This window comes from Salmo salar, chromosome ssa03 (genome assembly GCF_905237065.1).
Source record: "Salmo salar chromosome ssa03, Ssal_v3.1, whole genome shotgun sequence".
NCBI lineage: Eukaryota > Metazoa > Chordata > Actinopteri > Salmoniformes > Salmonidae > Salmo > Salmo salar.
In genome coordinates, this window is record NC_059444.1 from 71,256,760 (window position 1) to 71,268,750 (window position 11,991).

Genomic DNA, 11,991 nt, shown 5'->3' on the forward strand with positions numbered 1-11,991 from the left:
GTGAAGTGGTCTGAATACTTTCCAAATGCACTGTATCTCCACCAGTGTTTGACAAGCTGTGATGGGGATGATCAGCTTTCTAACCTTGGTCTACTCTAAGGACAGCGCCTAAGGGCTGAATTCAGGTTCTACTGTAGGAGACGTTGACTATGATACATTGTGTTCTTATGCTGAAATACACTGATACATTATCTCGAAAGGGTAATTTAACTGATTTTCCTTTAGCAGAAGAGTTTAGGGTCCAAGCACAGACCAACCAACATCAATGAGAAAATGATGTTAGAACATAATGTATTTCCAAGTGTGAAAATAAAACAACATAGAATACCATCTGAATTGTGAAAAACAGATATATTCATGAGGATCTCATGTATTACTGCAGATTCCCAGGTATATCCACATATAATCTACATGAGCCACCAAAGACACCAACTAGCATTGTAATACAGTATGTAATGGAACTTCATACTGTATGTGTTGAGGCTAGTTCAGTCAAGGCCAGTTTAAACCAGTATAGTACAGCTGATGCCAGACTTGAGGGAGACGCATACAGTATTTCACAACAGAAAGATGAGTCGTGTCAGAAAGGAGGCCACAAGGGATGAAGACCAATTACAGGACTGACATGAACCCAAACAAAATAGTCAGCCTCTAGGGAAGTATCCTGCATAGTCCACAATCTCTTAATGTAAAAATCTGGGGAAGTGTCCAGCACAGTTCACAATCTCTTAATGTAAAACACTGGGAAAGTAGGCAGCACAGTCCATAATCTCTTAAAGTAAAATACTGGGGAAGTATGCAGCATAGTCCACAAACTCTTAATGTAAAACACTGAGGACGTATGCAGCACAGTCCATAATCTCTTAAAGTAAAATACTGGGGAAGTATGCAGCATAGTCCACAAACTCTTAATGTAAAACACTGAGGACGTATGCAGCACAGTCCATAATCTCTTAAACTAAAATACTGGGGAAGTATGCAGCATAGTCCACAAACTCTTAATGTAAAACACTGAGGACGTATGCAGCACAGTCCATAATCTCTTAATGTAAGTCACTGGGGACGTATCCACCATAGTCCACAATATCTTAATGTAAAACACCAGGGAAGTATCCAACATTGTCCACAATATCTTAACGTAAAACACTGGGAAAGTATGCAGCACAGTCCTTAATCTCTTAATGTAAAACACTGGGAAAGTATGCAGCACAGTCCTTAATCTCTTAATGTAAAACACTGGGAAAGTATGCAGCACAGTCCTTAATCTCTTAATGTAAAACACTGGGAAAGTATGCAGCATAGTCCATAATCTCTTAATGTAAAACACTGGGGAAGTATGCAGCATAGTCCATAATCTCTTAATGTAAAACACTGGGGTGTCATGGTAGTCTTGAGGTCACTTCGGGGTTAACATGATGGATTCATGAAACACAGTGAGAGCTGTTAGAGGGGATGAAAGCCGATAAGGGGTTAGACAATCCTAGTTTTGGGCAACTGTAAAATGGCAGTCAAAGTGGTTATTGATTCCAATGAGAATTATTGAAGTGTCAAGTGCTGGAATTCAGGCAAACATAACTGTAACTACCTCTGTTGGCTGGCCCTTACACTAGTTTCATTTAATAAACTGCACATACCAGCAGCTGTGGCTTTTGTGGCTTGAGTCAAGTCAGAAAAGCGGCTCACATCCCATGGTGTGTGTAGCACGTAACAGTTCTCCTCTGACACAATCCCTGGATGAGGAGGAGTGTCTACTTTGACACGAGAGTGAAACATAACACTGAATCTGGGACACCATACTAGGGCACTTAGCAAGCGATCCCCGGAGCAGGGATCTGGAGACCGGATAAAAGAAGGAGGAACAGCGATGCAAGACAGAATTATCTCAGGACAAAAGCCATGTGTCTCCCGAAGAACATGTTCATTTGCATCTCCATTTTGAGCCAATGCTGAGTAGGCTTATGGAACCCCAGCATGAAAATAGACTCAGCCGAGGCCCTTTGTCTAAGCTGCTATATCGTTTTCAGTCTTAAAAATGTATACTTAAGTAGCAGGGCCCCATCATCAGTTTGGGGGAGTAGTGAACTACATATGGTTCAACTAGCAGTTTAAATACATTTTTGCAGTAGCTTTGTGGTAGTTGACCTAAATTCAAATCTTGGAAGTGTTTTCAGTAGTTCATTACTTTGTTGCCATGTAGTGGTGTAGCTTACTACTGGAACTACATACTACTTTGTTGTCATGTAGTGGTGTAGCTTACTACTGGAACTACATACTACTTTTGTTTTGCAAAAAGAAAATATTGTTGAAGTAGGCAAGAATTGCCTTTATTTTTCAGCATCAAACCTGCCTAATTCTCACTTGAAACACTTTTTGTGTGCCTAATTCCACGTTTGAGTTTAATAGGCCAGAATAGACATTCTGTTAACATCTGACTCCAGAGTGATATGTTCTTGCAATTTGTAGTCTGTGACATTTCAGATTCAGGTATGATCATTTTTCGCTAAGTCGTTTGGATGTAGTGAACTACTTTTCAAAAGTAACTTTAAGGTTGGCTTTAGTGTAGTTTAACTTACAATAGTGTGAAGTAACTGGTAGCTCGTTAATTATATTTTCAGAGTAGCTTCTCTAACACTGCCCATCATCTATTTCAGTGCGTGTGTCAAAGACCATTTTGACCAATAATGAAAGCAATAAGGTCCGACTTTACAATGCAAAGGTCGCATACCATAGAAATAACATTGTTGTACACATGTCAGCCAAGTATAATGACAGTAGTTATATATACTGTTACATAGAAGCGTGTACAATGGAGATTACTGTGTAGTCATAAAAAGCTATTGAACGTCCATAATATAATGTGTCCTTATTCAGTCATCCCTGCTTGTCTCGTTTCTATGAGATTTCTATACATCCACCTCCATAATTCCTACCAATCACTACTGTATAAATGAAATTCAGACTGGATCTCCATCACTCAGAGAATGTAACTTAGGGCAAAGAATATGGCTTTAATAACACCTTCTCTATTATGTTCTCATGACATTTATATTGAACCTCTTTTCATTTTATCTAACTATTTAACATAACCTCTGTTTCCATAGTAACTCTGTCATCTTGGGTATCGATTTTATACAGAGAAAGGACTTAGATTCAACTCATAGTGCACCGTGCAGCGTACTAGAGGTAAAGACCATTTCAGAACCTATGCTTAGGACAAATACAGTTTGAATCATTTTTGCAAGATATTCTTGGATATGTGAAGTAAAAACAGTGCAGGTACCCACCGTGGTTTGCTAGCATGGTGTGAACTGGGGTGTAATGGTTCTTGGACGTTCGGAGAGGCGTGTCTATGTCTTTGGGTGAACCCTCCAACGCTGCAATATTTTCATTCTCCTTATTTAGTCCTTGTTGCCTCAAAATGTCTGCAAGGGCTCTGCAAAAGAAATGTAAAAACACAGATGTAATTTTATCGTTTTCAGACTATACAAGCAGAACCAGAAATACTTTCCTGTTTTCAATCACCGACAACCATTACTCTCAACATCCCCAGAAGGTCTACTTAATTTATTTAGTTACATACAGCTCCAATTGTGTTGGTGGAGCTCCAGAACCAGGCACAGTGTAAAGTGTAATTACAACAAGGTGGCCAATAGGCCAGGTTTCAATACTGAGCCACACTGAGTACAGATGGGCCTTTCCCTTCAGGCCAAGGGAGAACAGCTAAAGCCATTCATCAATGTTCCTTGAAGAACGTTCTGCTAGAGCTATACGCCCCCACTACTAAGGTTCAAATGAATCTAACTCCTACCAAGTTACCAATTTCCAAGGGCTCTACACAAATCATCTTGCTATCACCATTTTCAACATTGGTCCCCATTGAAGTATAGTGGTGAGGATGGTGGACATATTGGTTTCTTCAAAGAGCTGAAAGGGTAATGTAACTGTGTCAAAGTCGACCTGAGTCAACTTCTTTCCATAACTCTCTGTGACTTTGGGAGCTATGTATTAATAGCCTTTCCCTTCTAGGATGGGCACACTTTAACCATATCCTTTTCACAGACTGAGGCGACCTGGTTTTCATCGCCCCAGTTGACTACTTTGTGTCTTGTATAGCAGGAACACGTTCAACCAGTCCCACACAAATATTGTGTTTGAAAGCACCAAAGTCGAGACTTGTCACAGTTTCCTCCCCTACAAAATCTCTTAGCTAAATCATGTTTCAAAAGCACCAGTACATTCCTATGTATGGGAAGGGGAAAAAAAACATCTACAAGAAATGGGAAAGTATAAAATAATCTTCAAACGATACACCCATCATCCATCGAGGGAGTAAAGTAAATATTGTAAAGAAGAGAAGTGAAAATAAATTGTAATTCCCTTTACACTGCACTTGCAGCACATGACAGAGGATGTAGTTCAGTCTTGTTGGTTATCAGAGGGACTTGCCTCCGCAGTGAAATTGGATTTTTTTCTTCTCTTTTTTTCTATTTTAACACATTTCTACATTGTCAAAAGAGATAAGGAAGCCTAGAATGTGTTTACAGATATGGCGACATGTTTGCAATTATTTCAGACTGAGACAGAGATTGAATTATTATGAGCATGTGGTGTAGATGTTCAACAAGTCTATCATCTCCATTCTAAACTGATTAGTTTAGTTTATTAGGATCCCATTAGCTACTGCACATGCACCAGCTACTCTTCCTGGGGTACACATACAATGTACAAATTCATGACAAAGTACAGAACAGTTATAGACAAGAAAAACATAAGATATTACATTAAATCCAAATTAAAAAGGCACATAAAAATAAGAGTTATATATTTGAAAGAGACCAAGAGACAACAGTATTTACACACTATTCATATATACATATTCATATTCTGTCACGTGTGTGTGTGTGTAGGAACGGACCAAGGCGCAGCGTGCGTATCGTTCCACATCTTTATTATATAGTGAAACTTAGCCAGAACAAACAATAAACTATAAACAAACAACAAACCGTGACGACAGAGGTGCAACATGCACTAACTCAAAATAATCTCCCATAAACACAGGTGGGAAAAACAACTACTTAAATATGATCCCCAATTAGAGACAATGATGACCAGCTGCCTCTAATTGGGAATCATACAAAACCCCCAACATAGAAAAAAGAAACAAGAACACAACATAGAAAAAATAAACTAGATAACCCCCCCAGTCACGCCCTGACCTACTCTACCATAGAAAATAAGAGCACACTATGGTCAAGACGTGACATATTCTTATATACAATACATTAAATCTTTAGAAATAGGAGAGATGATGTGATGCAGCATACATTTTTTTCTTCCGTTTTTTAAAGCTAAACTTACTTTTTGCCTGAGTAATGTCTTGTGGCAGAGCATTCCACAATGACATGGCTCTAAACATACAGTAACTGAGTGATGCATTAAATCTGTCTTTGGTTTGGGTACTGTGAAGAAACCCATAGTGGTGTATCTGGTGGAGTATGTACAGTATGTCTGTTTGAAGTGTATGCATATAGATTATACAAGTGGTTAGGCATTTTCAACACACACACATTTATTAAAAAGACTAGAAGAGAAGTAACACATCTCTCCTCAACCCTGAACCATGAAAGACTCATGCATGCTATTGATGTTAGTTCTGTGTGTACAGTTAAGGCCAAGGCGTGCTGCTTTGTTTTGAGCCAGCTGCAGCTTTGCTAGGTCTTTCTTTGCTGCACCTGACCATTTACCAATTAAAATAGGTTCAAAAGCATTGGGGAGAAAAAAATGGAAACCAATGTGAATTTCTACTTCCCTTGGATCCTGAACTCCACAAAATGTTTGTCAAGCCATGATTCATGGCTGAATGAATATGTTAGAAAGGTATTGCAGCATTGACCCTGCCTATCAGGTTGTGAGTAATCTTGGTTAATGCAGAACTAAAATCTTTTGTAATTTGGTCAGATGCTCGAGGTCCAGTGCCAGTACCAATTAGGTATATATAGTCTGTCCATGAGAGATTAGGTTGTCAGGAACACCAAAAAAATGAATATTCCCAATGTGAGCAGAGAGAAGCATATCACTGACTTGCCAACCACTAATGGAGTAGAAGCAGAAACTGGAGAGGAAATAAATCCATGTAGGTGTGCTTTACATACATTAAAGTTATACAAGAGACATTGCAAAGCCATACTATCTCACCTACCTCACCCAATCTGCTTTCTCTGCCCAATATTATGGTAAAATCTCTCAAAAATGACATATTGAATCTCACTGCATGCAGGTCAATTTAGAAATCCCTTTTGAATGTATTGGAACTGACTCTCACTGGCATAACAAAACCTAATATGTACTCAATCTGAGAGTAGATACTTTTTTGCAACAGATCCATCTTAAATTGCATCCAGGTTTGCTTTCGAGAAAGTGATCAATATAGACCACTCAAATCCCTGGCTTTGGCTTTCACTCGACATTTATTGTGCCTCCGTGAAGGTCACAGAAGAAACAACAAAGGTCTGCCAATGCCTTAGCATTCCCCTCACAATCCAGCATTAATGTCTCAAGCCAGCCACAGAAGTACATTTTTTCCCCCGGCAGAGATCATTATTACCAGATGTGCCAAATGATTGTTGGAAATAAATCATTAAAAAAGCTATTGAATGTCCACTATGCAATGTCACCTCGTTTAGTCATCCCTACTCAGGCTGCATTTACACAGGCAGCCCAATTCTGATTTTACACTAATTGGTCTTTTGACCAGACATGAGATATTTTCACATTCTATATTTTTTGAGCTGATCTGATTGGTCAAAAGAACAATTAGCTCTAGAAAGAAATCAGAATTGGGCAGCATCTGTCTCATCTCTCTCACCACCACTCATACTGATGTGGTGGTCGCAGTATGCATCTCCATTTGAAAGTATGCCCCATGGCTAGGATAGGAGAGCATTAAGGGACCAGAAATCCTCACAGTCTCCTCAGTTCTGAGTACTGAGATGGAGGCACTGCCACAGCCTCAGAAGTCTAATAGTCTTTAGTGGGATCAAAGTGAGTAATTTGGTAGGTTGCGTGAAATAGCTTTGACTAGAACTGTAGGAATACACTAGAGACAGACAGATATTGGTATCATATTTTCTACTTGTACTGTCATCGTTGAAACTGTCAAGGTAATGGCTTGGCTTGCATTTAAGGATTGTATATTTGAATGTCACTCTACGAGCAGAAAAATGTGTCTGAGAACATTATCTCTTAAACCAAAGACCTGTACTTGACACCATCTTTTGGTGTGACTATTAAATCAATAGCTAATGAGGTTGTAGACATAACCATGAATTTCCGAAAGGAAAAATGAATGGGGGGCACTTATCCAAGCCTTGTTCTCGTATCTGTATTTTGTCAGCAGAACCGTCCACCTGAAAGATTTCTCTTCAGAACCAGACGTTTAATAAACTGAGGGGAACAAACAGGTTTCCTTTCTAATGCTTTGATATGCATTGTTCAGCTAGGAGTCAATGACATTTGACAGGTTGAAGTATGGACTTCTAACAACAGTGTGAGTGTGACTCATCTAACAGCAGAAGTATTAATGCTGAGGTTAATGGATGTTGTGGAAGAGAGACAGATCTATGGTTGTAGATCCCTGTCATGAGAAGATGACAGTCAGTGTCATCCTTGGAACTTACCCCATATTGAACATCTGGCCACCGCTACAGCTCAAGCTGCATTTAACTCCAGACAAAGGTCTTCCAGTCTGCTAGAACAGCCACTATATCCACTAGGCTTGTGGTACAAATGATCTCTAGTGGAGAAACATACATTTTCTAGCTAGGATTGATGCCATGGGAGGGGCTTGCTTAAGAATGGGTACAAATTAATGCTGCATGGACTCTGAGAACAATCAATCTGAATTCCACTCACTGCCTTGATTTTATGGAGCCAGCAGGTAACGAGGGTACAGAAGCCAGTCCTAGCAAGGCACAATTAGCCTCATATGGGCTTTAATCAAGATCTTAGCTTTGGCTGAACAGGTAGACAACCCCCTCTGCTATGGGCTAATAGACACCGGACCACCATTAGACAACCACAATGACTGGCTAACCACATGTGGTTTCTCCACCCAAACCATCTCTTTGGGTACTGTCTTGTTATAGCTTTTCTTGCAAGGCATAGGTATACTACTCAAATACAACACCGTGAGTGAATGAGATAGCTGCTGGCTTAATCTGCAAAATTCATCATGGCGGGTTGATGTCAGAGCACAAAATCCCTAACATACTCCTCCACTTGAGAAGGTTAACTGTCTTTCAATTCAGACTACAGTACATGAGTTACTCTCCTAGCTCTAGGAAGTGCTTAACAATATAGTCAAGGCTTCTAATGTGTCATGGAAAAAATCACCAGCTTCAATAATTGCGGAGGCAATTTGTTATTTTCAGCACATATACAAATACTTGGAAATTGTTGGACTTCAGAGTGCCTGATTATAAGGATTGTTGGTACAGTATGCATTCATTCCATTCATAGGAACATAATATAATTAATACATTGAGACATTGATTCCTCAGCAGTTAGATGTATTCCACCATAATGTGTTTAGCTCATACTTTCCCAACAGCAGTCCATCCATGGGCCATTATCCCGTAAGATACAAAGCCAATCAAAAGAAGGGAGAGTGACATCTGTACAGTATGTCCTCGCGGTTGTTAGCAGTGAAGCAACCCAACCTTGTTCCTAGCCTGAATGTTATACCGTGTCCATGAATGTGATGCCTTTTCTTTGACAGAGACATTAAATTCCACACCTGCCTCATGGAGGTTTGTTTGTGCTGCTGATGAAAACGGAGCAATACTTTAGTTGACAAGAGACATTTAATGTTCCAATGTATGGTGGTGGTGGTGTTGGTAGTGGTATTGGTGGTGGTAGTGGTGAACTGGGTTGACTGTCAGTTGGGGGATTGTGTATATCTGCATAAGAGAGGTATTTGAAAAGGAGTTGATTGTAATGATCAGTTTCTCTTTGCATAATGGCTTGCAGGTGGTGTAACATTATTTTCCAGAGAGAAATGAAATTGAGCATCATTGTGAATTAAGGCTTCATCCCTATTCAAAAGTTGAGCATATAGCTGCACACCTGTGATGGTCAGATTCATATGTATCATTGTGATGAAGTGCTCATGATTTAGTCTACTGACAAATTTAATTTAGCTTTCTATACCCATTGTACTCATTTTTACTGTCATCAGCAGACTTTCATGTCTGTGAAAACTGAAGCTGGTGTTTCTTAACAATGATTGCACACACAATCATACACACACACACACACACACACACACACACACACACACACACACACACACACACACACACACACACACACACACACACACACACACACACACTCTACACACACACACACACACACACACACACACACACACACACACACACACACACACACACACACACACACACACACACACACACACACACACACAATCATACACACACACACGCACACTACACACACACACACACACACACACACACACACACACACAGAGGAAAAAAGTGACCCCCATAATAAATTACTATTTCTTAACCTGAATGTCAGGGTGACTTACCTATGGACATTCATTTCCTGAGGGGGCTTGGTTGCTTTGTCGTAGGCAACTTTTGCAGAAACTCCGATGAGTATGATAAAAGCTATGACACCACAGGTGATGTATACCGTTGTGTTAGTCTGATCCAAGTCAGGGTCGTAAGTGTCACCTGTTGGTGCCGGGGAGGGAGGCTGCGTTTTGATCCAATCTGGGGTGTTATAATTTGTGCAAGTGTTCTGTTCTATGCGTTTCCCTTTTTCTGCACAGCAATAGCGCAGGAAACAACTTCCACAACAGTAGCGGTGCTCAGTGTTGTTGCACTCGAACACTTTATCGTACGCTCCGCTCACGTCATAGTAGCCCAGACACGTGTCATGGGTAGCGATCGAAGGTGCCTGGACCTGAGTGTTTCGCCGCGGAACCGCAGTAGGCGCCTCCGTGCCGTTCACCTCCTTCATCTTTTGATTCCGCTTTGGAGCGTTTTTCTTCTTGTTGGCTGTAGCCGCGCACAGTACATTCAGCGGGTCCAAGTAAATCAAAAGAAGCAGAAGATGCTGTATCCCCATGATTTGAGGTTGTATGTCTTTGCTGATGCGATCGTTTGCCCCCCACTTTTTTTAGTTGTATGCTTTCTCTCCTCGCATGAAGACCTCTGCTTCTTTACCTTGCCGTGCTCCTGCCACTGACCCAGTCTTGCGGCTGTCCACGGGGGTTCATTTCCGAAGCCCTTTTCCAACTGTCCACTGCTGAGAGTGTCATGCTCTGGTTGAGGGAATGACGCTTCTTGCACCAATCAATTGCAGTCGGACGACCGTGTCACACATTGTGCAGCATCCTCCGAATATAAGTGGAGTTCTGTGGTCATCCGGGGACGTTTGGGTGGAGGAAGTGTCATTTGGATTCAGCTTGAGAAATGGGCTGAAGAATCCCCTCCGGCTGTCTCCGACAATGCCATCTACCATAAGTATATCTTTATTAGCAAAGCTCTAAATCTTGCACAGTTGACCGCTGATTGTTTTCTGTAGAGAAAGCAGGAGAGAAAGACAGAGGATTCAGTCAATTCCTACTGTAAAAAAATACTTTGTTAAAAGAAAAGAAAGGACCAAACATTTTGCATAAGAAAAATAACAACCATCTGCACCACATTAAATCAAATTTTATGAATTGCGTATCAATGCTAACTAAACAGACGCATGTGAACGCGCGTAAAACAATTCTGCTCAGTCAAACAAACGTTCCCTCGCAGACGCAAGAGCTGTTTCAGCACCATGGACAGCGCAACCCAGCGCGGACACTATGCGGATATATCCTTGAGTAGTTCTTGGTGCTATGCTTTCTATTTTTGAATGTCTACTTCAAAGTTATAACGCAAACAAATAAAAAGTCTTAACTCATTTTCCAGAGAAATAGCCTAACATATTCAATGCTGGTAGTTTCCCCCCTCTTTTCTTGTACGAAGTTTACTTTTCTTCAGCTCTATTCATTGAGAGAAGAAGACGAATCTAACGAAACTTTTGTACAAACAAGACAACCAAAATCACACAGCAACGAAACAGATAAGCACTTACCCGTTGATGGTGTCCGGGAACTGGGTGTCTCGACTCTGCCACAGACTGAACCAAAGTACCTCAGCTCCGCGTGAGACCCCGCTCTGCTCTGCTCCGACCCGACTCCATCCCTCACTCCCCCCTCCACATGAGCGCGTCTACGTCACCAATACAGGTACCTCAGTTAATTAGAAATCGGCCCCTAACAGTGCGCTCGGTCATGCCTACAGGCTGCACTCAATAATCTGGACCATTCTAGAACTGCATTAGAGCTTTCTCTTTCAGAGTGCGACGTTGGTGGTGTAAATCTTCGCTCTACTGCACAATGCTGCGTTCACTCATACCATGTAACAGCAGCATGTTGCAATTGTTGGTGCTTCTATATAGTTGGCTTTTATTATGCCCTATTATGCGAGAGATTGGGAATGATCTGCTTTAGGTAATAAAATAACATGCCACAATATGCTGGTAATACACAGTTGAACATGCCATGATAGCAGAGTTTGTCTCCAGGCTATTGGAATGTTCCATTCTGGTGTTCAGAAAAGTGGCTATATTTCCTAAGACATTGATATCTAATCTGGAATGTGGCTCGTTGGAAAGAGAGACAACATACATTACAACGGAAAGCAGTTGGTTAATATTCAGTGAAAAAGCTGCATTAAAGCTAACACACTTACTTATAGGAGGCTCCAGAAACCGCAATAGCCTAATTTTCAATGAAAGGCACTGCATCATGTTCAACCTCCATGTAATTTTGGATGAGGCAGTGGAGACTGAAAAAGAACAATGGCCTACATAATTGACTTCAGCCCCTAGTTCAGTGGAGGTTCCTGGGAGACCTTGTGCAAT

General features: G+C 40.8%; 1 protein-coding gene across 5 annotated transcripts in view; it reads right to left on the bottom strand.

The window, feature by feature from the left end:
- LOC106601482 (protein shisa-6) overlaps window positions 1-11,396 on the bottom strand; it is a 73,321-nt gene extending 61,925 nt beyond the window's left edge. For 2 of the 5 annotated variants that reach the window (XM_014193705.2, XM_014193704.2), the window contains exons 1-3: window positions 11,161-11,393; window positions 9,614-10,611; window positions 3,285-3,433 (exon numbers count right to left, since the gene is read on the bottom strand). In XM_014193705.2, coding sequence (XP_014049180.1) covers window positions 3,285-3,433; window positions 9,614-10,158 — 694 coding nt within the window. In that variant the 5' untranslated portion in view covers window positions 10,159-10,611; window positions 11,161-11,393. Of the gene's footprint in view, window positions 1-3,284; window positions 3,434-9,613; window positions 10,612-11,160 lie in introns of all 5 variants that reach the window. The other 3 variants (XM_045715240.1, XM_045715241.1, XM_014193706.2) reach the window with 3 other exon arrangements.
- Between the last annotated feature and the right edge of the window lie 595 nt (window positions 11,397-11,991).